Source organism: Corylus avellana, chromosome ca7 (genome assembly GCF_901000735.1).
Source record: "Corylus avellana chromosome ca7, CavTom2PMs-1.0".
Taxonomy (NCBI): Eukaryota; Viridiplantae; Streptophyta; class Magnoliopsida; order Fagales; family Betulaceae; genus Corylus; species Corylus avellana.
Window position 1 is genome coordinate 4,771,852 of NC_081547.1, and position 13,467 is coordinate 4,785,318.

Genomic DNA, 13,467 nt, shown 5'->3' on the forward strand with positions numbered 1-13,467 from the left:
ATATATATATATATATTTTGACATGTCCCCACAAGAAGGGGGAGAGGGTCAATCCTCAATTTTTAAACATTGAAGACTAAAATGCAAATGCCTTTTTTTAAAAAAAAAGATGCATTAGCGTTTTATCATGACGAATACTGGATAACATTATGTGGAGTAATAATATTTGGCACATCGGCATGCTTGAACAATAAGCACGCCGGTGTTAAAATATTATTTTATTTTTTTATTTTTTAAAGATTATTTTAATAATATTTTATAATATTTTAACACCAACGTGCTTAAAATTACTACTTATGTGTGGCTAAAATATTGGACAATACCCCTAAAAGATAAATAAAAAAATAAAAGAAATTGGACAATATTATTTATTATTTATTTTTGTATATATATTAATATTATTGATTTTGAATAATAGGATGCTATCTCTCTGCTGATTTGTCAAACTGTCAGATTTCTCGGTAACCTCCGTTGGGCTTTCCTCTATCCTAGCTGTACATACCAAATACCGAGTTTTCTTTTCTTCGCAATTACGCTTCCGACTCCATATAAATACACTCTCACGCACACCAACCACAAGACTCCTGCGTCTCCGCGTCTTCTTCAAGAGCACATCGATACTTTTCTCCGAACCGCTTCGGTGTCGTTTCGAAGCTTAAGGGGCTTTGGAATCTGATTCTCGTTCGTCGACGGCCATGGATAAACAGGTGGAGAAAATGCAGGTCCGTCAGAATTACCCGAATCTCTGGCGCTCCGATCTCCTCGGCACCATCCAAGCGGACACGCCTTGTAAGGATTCTCTTTTTGGTTCCTCTGAAAATATTTTTAGATTTCAACTGAGACTGCGCGTGTTTGCTTTTTTGTTGTTGTTGTTTGGGCTTGTGAGTAGTGTTCTGTTTGGCTGTGGAGAAAATTCGAGAAAAGAAAAGAAAATCGGATATTTTTAGTTTTGAATGGTCTCTGAATCGGAATCCATACGACTATTTGGCTTTGGTCAAGTGATTTTTTCTCATGAAAACCATTAGTACCGGTATTAGGCCTCTTTTTGTTTGCTGAGAAAACGGTGGAAAAGCGACAAAGGATTAAGAGCCACAAAACTTTTGAATTTCAACTTAAGCTTCATCCAGCTAGGACTTATTCGTTAACGCTAGTTTGATTCTTTTAGCTGAGATATTTTCTGAAAAGTAAGGTTTTACCTTTTCCTTCCTTTTTTTTTTTTTTTTTTCCTCTCTTTTAATTTCCTTTGTTTTCTACGCAGCCAAACAAGTGATTATTGCCTTTGGTTTGTTGACAATTCTACGGTTGGTTGCGGAGGAAATGTAGGAAAAGAAAAGAAAATTCAACATTTGCGTCTTTGAACTCTATTTTTGTCTCTTTTCTTTTTTTTCTTTTTTTCTAAAAAGAAAATTCAATTGACAGCAAAAACAAAGAAAGAAAAAAAAAAATTCAACATTTGCGTCTTTGAATTTTATTTTTGCCTTTTTTATTAAGGGTCGATTTCATGACATCCGATAGTAATAATAATAGTCCTCTCAGAAACAAACTTGATTATAAGTCTTTGAAATGCTTCTTTGTTTAGTGTTGTAGCTCTCAGAAGGGCTAGAAGCCTAGAAGTGTTATCACCCTAAAACAAATAAAAGATTTGTGTCCATGGATGTAATAATAATAATAATACACGAAAATGATAGAGAGAGAGAGAGAGAGAGAGAGAGAGATAAGAGGTGGCTTGACCTTAGAGCATTCACTCCCAGCTAGCCAAAGGTTGGCTAACCGGGATGCAAATTTGGGTGAAAAATCAGCTACATCCAGCTAGCTACTTTAAGCATGGTACACTCACCAAATATAAAAGAAAATACACTTATTTATTCTAGCATTCTCTTTCCTCTCAATAAAGAAATAATAAAGAATAAATATATCTTTGAAAAAAAATATTTAAATGGAATAGTAAAAGTGGATAACTAAAATAGAGAGTGAGATGTAAGTTTTTTGGAAAAGTGGGTAGTTAAATAGAAAGAAAAAAAAAGACATTTTTTAAAACTAAAATTAAGAGGAGAGTTGTTGAGCTGGATGTGAATGGTCTCAGAGGCCTATCAACTATTAAGCTCAATTGGGTTACATTTTTATTGTATTGACTCGAATTATATTGAACAGTACAATTGTGGTTGGTGAAGTAGGGTACTAGAATTCTGGTTAGTGAAGTACACTTTTTTGTCTGCGCTTTCCTTTTGTTAGTCAAATTCGGATCAGGGAGGGATTCAAGTTGGTGCGAATTTTGATTGCTGAGATTTATATTTGTACATAAGCCCCCCACCCCACCCCCTCCCTAAAAAAAAAAGGGGAGGGATTCAAGCTGATATGAAATTTGATTGCTGATATGCAAGAAACAAAAAATGATTCCATGATAAACTAACCATTTGTCTTATTAAGCTGAATCGAATTTAATTAGTTAATTAATATTCTAGCACTGTCTGGTTTTCTGATGGACAATATGAACAATTGATTTTCTCTGATAATTTGCTTGTTTTTACGGTTTGGTTGGGAAAGAAAACATTGGAAATCTGGTTTTGAATCTTAAACTCCACTCAACTTATCCTATTTCAGCTTCTTAGCATAGCTTAAATTGGATGTTAATTGGATGTAGATTTTAATTTTGTTTATTTTCCCCTTCCCTTAGAGATCGAACATGAAGCCTGTCTTTTTTTTATATTTTTCTTTTCTAAAATTACATTTGATCACCGAATTTCCTTTGTCTTGTTTGATATGCAGATTGTTTCTTTGCATTATTTTGGTAAGTGCTCTGATCCATGATTCTTGCTTTGCTTTGGCTCTTTTAGTCTGTGTTTGTGTTTAACATAATTATGGTATTCTAAGTTTTGCTGGTTGTTATGTCATGTGTAATGTAGGTGATTTTGTTATTGACATGTGCAGAGGGCATTCTGTTTGTTGATTCTGTGCTTTGCTTTTTTTTTTTGTTTTGTTTTTCTCTATAAATCCTTTTGTTTGGATGTTAAGCTTTGGAGAGAAGGAAAAGTGTATATATATAAACAAAAATAAAATTGGTTTCAATAGGAAGTAGTGTAACTATGATATAATATTATTCATATTATAATAGGGATCTTCCGTAGAAATAGTATTTTTTTTTTTTTGAATCACGTAGAAATAGTATTTGTTAGTATAACATAGTGCTTCATGCATTCATTGGTATTCAATGATCAGTAATACTGATAGAGCAGTATGTTAAAATATCTAGAAACCTTGTCTGAGAGAACATTCGCTTTAAATGTCTATTAAGTTACTTTAAAAGATTAGTCTCAATGGAATGATTAGAAAAGAGAGTTTCAGTTATGATGATCTGCAACATGTTATTTGATAATCATTGTATTGTAATGCTCACTGACATGGAAAAAATGTGATTCCTCTTTCTCTTGCTTTTTTGATTATTCAATGCTGTGAATTATTTAATAGTGGTTATCTTATTTTTTGAGCGTGCCCATCTAATTTTTCTTTGTTACATGACAGTGGTCCCTGTGCTTCTTACCTGCTGCGTAAACGGGCTCTTTATAATGATATGTCAAGGTAATAATTGAGGTATCTCCCTTTGATTTTTCTTTTAACAGGAGTGAAAGGATAATTCTTATTTCCCATATGCTATAGGTACACATGCTGTGCTGGCTATATGCCATGCAGTGGCAGGTGTGGAGAATCGAAGTGCCCTGAATTGTGTCTTTGCACTGAGGTATTACGGTTTGATTTTTCCCTTTATGCTTTTCATGATAACCATTCATCCATAATGGGAAAAAAGAGATGGTCAAGCATATAGTTTCCCTTCTGCATTCTATAATTATTAATTTGTACACAATTTTCATTTTCTTCTTTCTTGTATCTGTGGTTTCTTGCACTTTGTTCAGGTTTTCTGTTGCTTTGGAAATTCAGTAGCCTCAACACGCTTTCTCTTGCAAGATGAGTTCAATATACAGACAACGAAATGTGATAACTGCATTATTGTACTCTCTCTCTCTCTCTCTCTCCCAAGAATATTCTATTGGCACTTGATCTGCTTCTTTATAATCCACATGTTTCTCACTTGACACACTGCCTTCTTTGCAGGGTTTCATGTTCTGCCTCCAACAACTGGCGTGTATATTCTCCATAGTAGCTTGCTTAGTTGGAAGTGATGAACTTCAAGAGGCTTCGCAGTTGTTGAACTGTTTGTCTGATATGGTTTATTGCTCGTAAGGCCTTATAATGCACCTTTCTTAATTCATTCAGCCAAGAGACATGAAATGAGTAAATTCTGTACTGATGCTTTGACTTGATTTCTTTCTGCAGGGTTTGTGCATGTATGCAGGTATGCAAAAAAAAACAAAAACAAAAACAAAAGGAGTGCATTTAATAGCCGATAAACTTCATATATTGAACTTCAAGAGGCTTCACAGTTGCAGTTGTAAGGTTTCAATGACATTGTTATTTTTGTTTGTTTGTAATTCAGACACAGCACAAGATTGAAATGGATAAAAGAGATGGCAAGTTTGGACCACAACCAATGGCAATACCAGCAGTCCAGCACATGTCACGTTTCGATCAGGCAACTCCTCCACCAGTTGGATATCCATCCCAACCATCATATGGACAGCCCTATGGCCACCCGCCACCCTATCAAGCTCAAGGTTACCCTCCTGCCGGTTATCCTCCCGCATATCCACCTGCTCCTGCCTATCCTCCTCCTAACTATCCCAGGTGATTTGGATCGTTGATGCAGCTTTCTCCTGAAATATATATCTGTACATGGACATGTTTCAACTTCAACCCAAGCTTTTGTTTTTCAATAATGGTCTTGATAGACATCAGGTGCTTTAAATGGTCATGAATGAACATATTTGGACATCTTTTCAGCTTTAAGTTTCCGTTTCTTAATCTGTTGTTCAGATAAGGTCTGATTTTTTTTTTTCAAAAAAAAAAAAAAAAAAAAAGTTTCGAATGTGTACTCTGGATAATCCTTATATTGTTTTTCATTTTAGCTATTGAGGTTTTGTATTCTCGGTGGACTTTGCCCATTTCCCAGTGGGATTGTGCTACTGACACAACCTCTTTGGACATGGATCGCCTCCCAAAATGCTGCAGAACTAATTTGAATTAAATTTAATTCATTTCAATTCAAATAAATGCTGATTTCCCTTTGATAACCTTAGATATTAATGTCGGTTCTCGCATGAAGTTTGTAATTGTTCACGGTAACAACACCACGGAGGAAGTTACAGTCAGCAGTGACAGTGCAGCAAAGCACTGCTCCATATAAATTACTCACGGTTTGATGCCGATTTGTGGAGTCTAACATATGAGAGGGGTGAATGGAAGAACTATTGGTACTAAAGTAATTATGCTCAATTAAGTTTATCACCTAATATTATAGTGTGATCAAGTGGAGATGATGACGTGTTTAAGATGAATGATCAACATCCATAGAAGGTGACAACTTCTATGGAGGTTGAAAGAGAAATTATGCAATCACGGTTGTTTATATATTGGCAGGGATCGGAGGATGAATTTCATTCTCTGACTTTTCTCTTTGTTTTTTTTCTTGGATTTCCACCCTAATGGAACCATCATTATAAACACTTTCATTGATTATTCCTTAATGCTCCAATAGTATGTTGGGAAAAGTTTGTATCTTTATAAGTTATTAATTATTAATGGGTGGCTTCATCTAAAAAAAATATATATTACATTCTATTTAGTATTACTACCTATCATGTTCTTTATTTTTATTTTTTATGCATTTGATCTACTAAACAAAACAGATGACATGACATGTTTCACTCTTGTGTCAAATTACTAACATCATTATGTTTTACCTACTCTTGCTTATAGGGATTAAAATTTTTTTTAAAAAAAATTAACTATTCTATTGAACCCAACCAATAGGATCTTACTCAAATCTTGTCCTACTTTTATCAAAACATTTAACGATTCTCTTTGACTTCTGATCATTAAGGTTATATTTGATAAAATTTTTGTTTTTAGCCTTTTGTTTGATGTCCTCATAACAAGTGCATTAATAAATTACTGAAAACATAATCTTTATGTTACATTAAAATATATTTAAAAAAAAAAAAAAAATCCCCAAAACACATTAATAAACGTTCCAAAGCTAACTTGGCAAAATACAACAAGAGAAAGAAAGAAAGAAAAAAAAAAAAACTAAAATGGGTATTAACATTAAATTTTACACATTGTTTTCAGGGATAAAACAAAGATAATTGTGGTATCATTAAAATCAGTGCTTGAGTCCATCCTTATCAGCTGACACAGACAAGATCCGAACAAATTGTTATTTGCCTGCGCCAACCACAGCTGACAGATTCCAATGGTCCAACCTTACAGACTTAATAAAAAAACAAAATAAATTAATCTTATGCTTTATTATTATTATTATTTTTTTAAGAAAAAAGACTAATAGTGGCTATCTGTTCTGCATTGCAAACACAGGCAAATGGCGATAAGTGTGTCGAAAATAACATTATTTTAGAATTTGAGGAATTTGTAAAAATTAATATTATTGTTATTTTATATATTTGAAATTTAAATGTAACTCACAAATAAATAAATAAATGTAAGCTGCCCAAATTCTGACATTTAGCTAATTTCTCAAAGAATATTTTAGTTTAAGTGCCATATAAAAGTAATCTTATTAATTACAGTATATGCAATAATCGATATTTCTCCTTCAAATGAGTTAAAATTCGAACATTTTCTAAGAATTGAGATGTTGTTATGAGTTATAATTTTAATCAATTCAATGAATAACCAATTTTTCACAAATTCCTAATATAGGCCCACAATTGATTATATATGAAAGAGTTTTTATTGAGACCATATTATTATAAGCTGCCCAAATTCTTCAACAAAAAGTCAAAACCCACCAAATATTTTCCCAAAATAGTAGACCATATGTTTTCATGGTAAATTCTAACGAAGATCCCTTGACCAAACTCAAAACTAAGAGAAACAGCATACAAAAACCATATATATGAAGAAGAAGAAGAAGAAAATTCCAAAAAATTTCTCTTAATTATTTATTTATTTATTTTTCTATTTTATTATTTCGTAGCGTTTTCTTCGTTATATACATTTCAAATGTTCAATAACCCCACCATACAAAACCCCCAATCAACAAAAACCCTCAAACCGAGCTGTACTCACTGTACTCGCTGTAAAAATCAGGTGCCCCAGAAGCAGTCCAGAGCCGTTGATTGAGTTCACACTTGATCTCCTCAGGCACAAAATGGGTCCTACACAGAGGACACGTTTTCTGATCATGGTCCATCCAACGGTCCAGACAAGTCCGGTGGAAAATGTGCTTACAATTCCTCAACCACCTGATCTCGTCCCCTCCCTCGAACTCATACAGACAGACCGCACAGCTTTCAGGCGGGTCTCCTGCGCCGGATACTCCTACGACGTCCTGGAACTTCATCACGGGCAGGAATTCCTGGATCAGGAGCGCGGATACGGGCTTGTGTTCGGGCATCCGGGTCGGATCATCTGGCCAAATCGCATCGGTTTCCAGAAAATCTGAGATACCCAGGAAGCGAAAGAGGGAGAAAATGAGGTTTCGGATGAAACCCAGAAGGGAAAGTGCGTGGAGAACAAGGTTTGGGAAGAAAACCTCGGTGTACCCGAATGGGAATCCCATGGAGCTCCGATAGAAAAAAGTGGGTCTTTCAATAGGAAAGAGAGAGTTTTGGCTAATTGGCTTCAGTGAGAGTGAGTTTTATAGAGTTATCAGAGAGAGAGAGAGAGAGAGAGAGATAGAGAGAAGAGAGAGCATGGAAGCTTCTGTTTCAGCTATGGGGGTGGCTCTGTGTGTGATCAATGGAGTAGAAATAGGATGCTTCAGTTACAGCCTGTGACTTATAGGTCTGTGAGGGACTAAAAAACCTCACTCTCACTTGATTGGGTGGGATCCACTTAACGAGTGCGCCTGCGGTGATTGGTGCGGTGAGGGAAGGGCCTGTTGGGCCTGCCTATGAAAACAAATCCCCTCAAGAATACAATATCACCCAGTATGATTAGATATATTTTGAGAGGTATTTTTTATTTTATTTTTTTAATTTTAAAAACTATTTTAATGTGACGTAAAACTAAGAAAAATAATTTTTAAGTATTTTATGTTTGTTAATATTTTTATTTAAAAAATAGAGAAAAAAAAAAAATTTACGAAAACAAAGACAGTATATAGTTGGCGTACAAAGTCATGGCTTGTAAATAAAATAAAAGAGTGGTCTTAAGCGGACTGCAGAATTATATACGCGTGTGTCACGTGCGGTAATTGGGAAGCCGTGAGGAAGTGGATGCCTAATCATGATTAATTATAATTTATGTTTTTTCTTTTGGGCTTAATAAATCAAACACACTGGAGTCAGTGATAGTTTTTAGTTTAATCAAGATCAAGTATAAATAAATAAACAATTTTAAATTGATTTTACCAATTAATTCGATTTTCTTTGCTTCAACCTACGTGGAACGATCTCATTGGACGAAATATGCCAACGCAAACCAGATTATGATTATGATCTCATTGGGGCGGATGGTTCATAAATGTGGTAATAGCTTAATAACGTTTTGGCAACTTCCCAAAGTCAATAATAAAACAAGTTTTAGGGGCCGATTCTGTCACGTTATTAGAGTGAGATCAGCTAAAAGTGTAGTTTATGACATTACTCTTTTGCATAATGATTTAAGATGTTTCATGTCGGGTTTCATTGGCCAAAAGTAACCTCTTTTTTTTTTTCTTTTTTTTTTCTTTTTTTGAAAAAAAAAGCAACCATTTGTTCTGAAAACCAGGATTAAAGGTGCATTAAGTGACTTTGATTATAATATTGGTCTGCCCATCCCATGCCTAATTATTGTTTCTGTCCCCTTTGGCATCTTTTGGTTCTCTATCTTCTCAGCTGAATAAGATAAAAGAAATCGCTACAAAGTACAAACTAATCTACTGTTATTGTGTTTAATTGTATTCAATTTTTTTTTATTATTATCTTTTTTGCTAAATTTTAGACCTAAGATTCCATTGTCGCTTCTTTTAATTGAATGTATTGGTTTTGCCAATTATCTTTCTCTCTCTCTCTCTCTCTCAGAATTTGATCAATATATTATATTATGTTATTCTTCTGTGTCATTTATTTTTCTCCAATTTTAAGGTTCATCATGTCCAAGATAATTACTTCTATAAATCTTTTTTTTTTTTTTTTCATATGTAAATTATATAAATATTAAAGAGCACACTGCCGTTCTTTTCAAACAGTTTAATCTTATAATATCTCTATTTTTTATTTATTGTTTAATCTTTTAATGATACCAAAAAATTCTTCTTGTTTAATTTGTATTTATAAACTATTTGCGCTAAACGCCAAAAACAATTCATTTTCAAATATGAAATATCCACCAATGATGCCTGGGCTTGATGCAGATTCAATCTATTCTTTTTTTCTTTTTTTAAATAAAAATAAAAATATCTTGCATATTTAATTTGATGCATGTTTAATAATTGAAATTGTGGACCTTATTGTAATTTTCCTTTTTTTTTCTTTTTTTTTTTATATATATATATATATATATATTTAAGTAATTGGGTATTTTAAAATTTATATATGTAATGTTCTGCCAAAATAAAAATGATAATTTGCATTATCCACTTGATACTATTACTATTGGATCCGGCTTACATTTAATCAACGGTCAAGATTGAATCTTAAAGTTGACTTACTTTTAAAAGCTTTTAATTTGAGAGAGAAAATGAAGAGAGATTTTGAGAAATTTAATCTTTTTTTTTTTTTTTGACATGTCCGCATAAGAGGGGGAAGAGGGATTCGAATTAGTGACCTCCACTTTATTAAGTGTGGTCCAAGCCGATTGAGCTACCTCTTTGAGACTTGAGAAATTTAATCTTAACCGTTGATTAAATTACAACATACATGTTGTTATTTAAATAACAGCATGCAAATCAAATCCATTATTATTACCTTAAACAATGCAGCAAAATTTACTATGTATATATATTTTAAACCACAAACTCATACCATGTAAATATATAGAACACCAGATCGAGCTTATAACTCTAATTTCAACTGTTCATTTATCTAGGAAATTCTTTAGTGACACGTGGTGATCGACCTTAACTCGGTCGATGAAGACTTGTATAAAAAGTTAGAAACCCTAATTTGTTGGGGTTATGACCACATTTTTTCCTATCTACTCTCTGGCCTAACCCCTTCAAGCTTAAAGCCTTAGTGTGCTTAACATTTCTTATGATGTACATTGTATTTGATTTTGTTTTTAACTCCATCACATCCACGTTTATACTTTCCTTAATCCTTTATTTTAGAGAAAAGAAAAAAAGAAAGCACCGCCATTTTGTTATATGTATGGAAATTAAAGAGAAAATGGAAATTAAAGAGAAAAGAAAGTGATGGAAAGAGGAAGTGAAGAGGGTGGGACATGGGCACTTGAAAGTCCATGATGAAGGGGGAGGACAAGGAGAATCCAGAGGAGCATGAGAGGCGAGAGATAAGAGACACGTAGGACAAATAGCGTCGGTGGTGCGCGCGAAAACTGGCCAACCAACCAATAAAGCACTACGGCTAGCTCAGCTTCATGCTGCATGCTGCATATATGCTTGCATGCTGCAGTTGCCTTAGGAGTAGTCGACCCCTCTAGGCTCTACCCAACAAACACCACGTAGGGCATCCAGAGGCAGAGGGCGCACCTTTGAACACGAAAGCTCATCTAACACACTCAAAATCCCATGTTTTTGCTGCACCCGCCCAAGACATGTTGTACCAAAAGTTGTACAATGAAGCACAATCCAAGATGATAGCTTGTCGAGGGGACCCAAATGCACAAACAACATGTTTGATCCCTGTCTCCTCCTCTCAACTATTATCTTATCTTCATCTCTCATCCATCCATCCATCTCATCTGGTTGGTTTCCACCCCCATTGTCATTGACCCTTCATTTGGATTTTCTAATCACCTCTTTGCTCTCTCTCTCTCTCTCTCTCTCTCTTCTAATGGAGTCCTTTTGATGTCGACATGTTTCTCTTTTTCGTCCATTCATTTCTTTAATTTTATATATATTAATTTACTTGCTTTCTTTTTATAATATATATATATACATACCATTTGGTTAGACCCTTACAAATACTGCCTTTTGAGTTTGTATTTAATACCCATATTCTCAAGTTTATTACAAGCTGTACATGTTACCACAAACAAGCAAACACTACAATAATTTTAGAAAATTTGTTGCTTAGTGTTGTCCATGTCACAATTAAGGTTTTTTTTAACTAAAAACTTTTCAACTGTCTTTGTTTTTTCTTTTTTTTTTTCTTAGTCAAATCAATAACGGATACACATCACAATGCCGCGTAAGGGTGGAGAATGCACCCTCCACCCATGCTGAGATATGACAATGAGGATTGAGGATGGCTCAACCTCTGCCTACCTCTTAAAGGGTGGATTTCCAATATTAATGTATTCAAGTAAAAGATGACAATGAGGGTGACATGGTGATGTGTATTTAAGTAGATGTGGTATATTTTTGTTTGATCCACGTGGAGAAACTAATCATTGCCACATTCATTATCAGCAACTTTTTGCGATCCATTATTCGTATATGTGGATGCGGTTAATAAAAATTACTATCCATGTATACAGATGCGACTATTAACCTTATCTGCATACCCACATACCCTTTATATATATATATATAAAACAATTATGATGCCACATAAAACAATTTATCAAAAAGAACGTGATCTAACTAAGACAATACTTATGGCCTTCTGTTCTGATTGGTCTTTAGTACGTACGCAACACACAAATTTGCCTCCACTATCCTCTGTTAATTTAAATGGTTGGCGTTGGAATGCCTCCTCGGTGTTTTATAATTTGTTTTGATTTTGAGGAGAAAACGACAAAAAAGAGCATTTTACCACAAAGCCTAAATCTTTTAATTAATTACCAGCCGTTATCCGAGTTAAATTAACACTCGCCCACCCCAACCCTTAGGCTATGTTTGGCAATAGACCGGGCCGGCACTGTAGCTGGAACGGTACCCAGCAACAAAAATTGACTTTTTTACTTCAAATTTTTTTTTTTATTTAAAGCAAAGAAAAAAAAAATGAGGAGAAAGATGGGGTGGTTCTAGCCACCCCTTGGCCAAAATGGGGTGACCGGACCATCCCATTTTTGGCCAAGGGGTGGCTCTCCTCATTTTTTCTTTTTTTTTTTAATATTTTGCTTTAAAAAAAAAAAGATTTGAAGTAAAAAATCAATTTTTGCTGTTGGCATTGTATCTGAAACAGTGCCGTTCCAGCTAGAGTGCCGGCTCGGTCTGTTGCCAAACATAGCCTTAATTTCTGCCATTCAATGCCGCTGGTGGGAGAAGAAGGTGGCACGTGGCCGGTTTCAGGTGCCGCCAAACTTTTCCTTGTTTTTAGGAGAAGGATTCGCAAAGAAGGACGGACTTCCATTGACACCGTGAGGCCGTGTCAGGATCATCATAGAAATGGTCGGCAGAGATATTTAGACTGTTTTTTTACACGTGTTTCTTGATCTCTGGTCAAAAACAGGAGGAAAAAAAATGGAGCATGTGCACTACTCTGACATTTCCCGCCGCCTGCCGCCTGCTTGGCAACATGCTTCTACAAACAAATAACATCCATCCCTCCATGTCTTTCCCTCTACATTTTGCTTCTCTCTCTCTCTCTCTCTCTCAGATACTAATTATTGTTTGTCGGCAATGAGATAATCGGCCTGCTTCTATGGGCCGTGAATATTGGGCTTTTATTCTGTATTGGGCTTGAAATAGGATAATTCGGCCCTATTCTAAGCCCATTGCAAAACTGGTTTTTAATATTGGGTTAAAACTTAAAATCACCAATAGTTCATAGTTGCACTTTCTTACTTAACATAAGCCTTAAGGTATGTTCATAATTGGGCTTATGGACATACAACTAGTGATTCGGCCCGTTTGAAATAATTTGTTTTTCACTTCTTTTTATTTATTTATTTTTTTTTTCTGATTTCTTCTTATTTAAATATCACAGCAAGGGTACGGAAGGCAGGATACTTCGTGGGTGAAACTTACAATACAGAAATATTAATATAATATTAGAAAAATTACTGCCAATAAGATGTATTTCTAAGGTGTCATGAAATTATAATTGAAAAAAAAAAATACTCATCTAGCGTCTAGCCAAGAGTTTTTATTAACAATATGATAAGTGAGATCGTGTGTAATTAATTCATAGTGAGATTACCTTGCATAATCTATAAATTAACACTATAATTGATTTTTTTTTTTTTTGGTGTTTATAGGTTTTTATTATTATTATTATTATTATTTAAGGTGGAATATAGTAAGATCAACTTGCATAAATAAGAGGTATAATTACACATAAATGT

The 13,467-nt window shown here is 34.3% G+C and overlaps 2 protein-coding genes across 2 annotated transcripts; one reads left to right on the top strand and one right to left on the bottom strand.

Moving 5' to 3' along the window:
* Positions 1-558: 558 nt before the first annotated feature.
* LOC132187434 (uncharacterized) lies at positions 559-5,034 on the top strand. Its single transcript, XM_059601745.1, has 8 exons — positions 559-789; positions 2,767-2,788; positions 3,520-3,576; positions 3,655-3,736; positions 3,909-4,004; positions 4,108-4,232; positions 4,330-4,348; positions 4,490-5,034. Exons 1-8 carry the CDS (start codon positions 696-698, stop codon positions 4,739-4,741), a joined length of 747 nt encoding a protein of 248 aa, XP_059457728.1. The 5' UTR covers positions 559-695; the 3' UTR covers positions 4,742-5,034.
* Positions 5,035-7,058: 2,024 nt separating this feature from the next.
* Positions 7,059-7,858, bottom strand: LOC132188202 (brassinosteroid-responsive RING protein 1-like). The gene has a single exon (XM_059602610.1). It carries the CDS (start codon positions 7,691-7,693, stop codon positions 7,181-7,183), a length of 513 nt encoding a protein of 170 aa, XP_059458593.1. The 5' UTR covers positions 7,694-7,858; the 3' UTR covers positions 7,059-7,180.
* Between the last annotated feature and the right edge of the window lie 5,609 nt (positions 7,859-13,467).

Coding starts and splice junctions, on each gene's coding strand:
- LOC132187434 (XM_059601745.1), top strand. CDS start 696: ATGGATAAACAGGTGGAGAAAATGCAGGTCCGTCAGAATTACCCGAAT. Junction 2,789..3,519: donor TGTTTCTTTGCATTATTTTG/GTAAGTGCTCTG, acceptor GTTACATGACAG/TGGTCCCTGTGCTTCTTACC. Junction 3,577..3,654: donor CTTTATAATGATATGTCAAG/GTAATAATTGAG, acceptor CATATGCTATAG/GTACACATGCTGTGCTGGCT.
- LOC132188202 (XM_059602610.1), bottom strand. CDS start 7,693: ATGGGATTCCCATTCGGGTACACCGAGGTTTTCTTCCCAAACCTTGTT.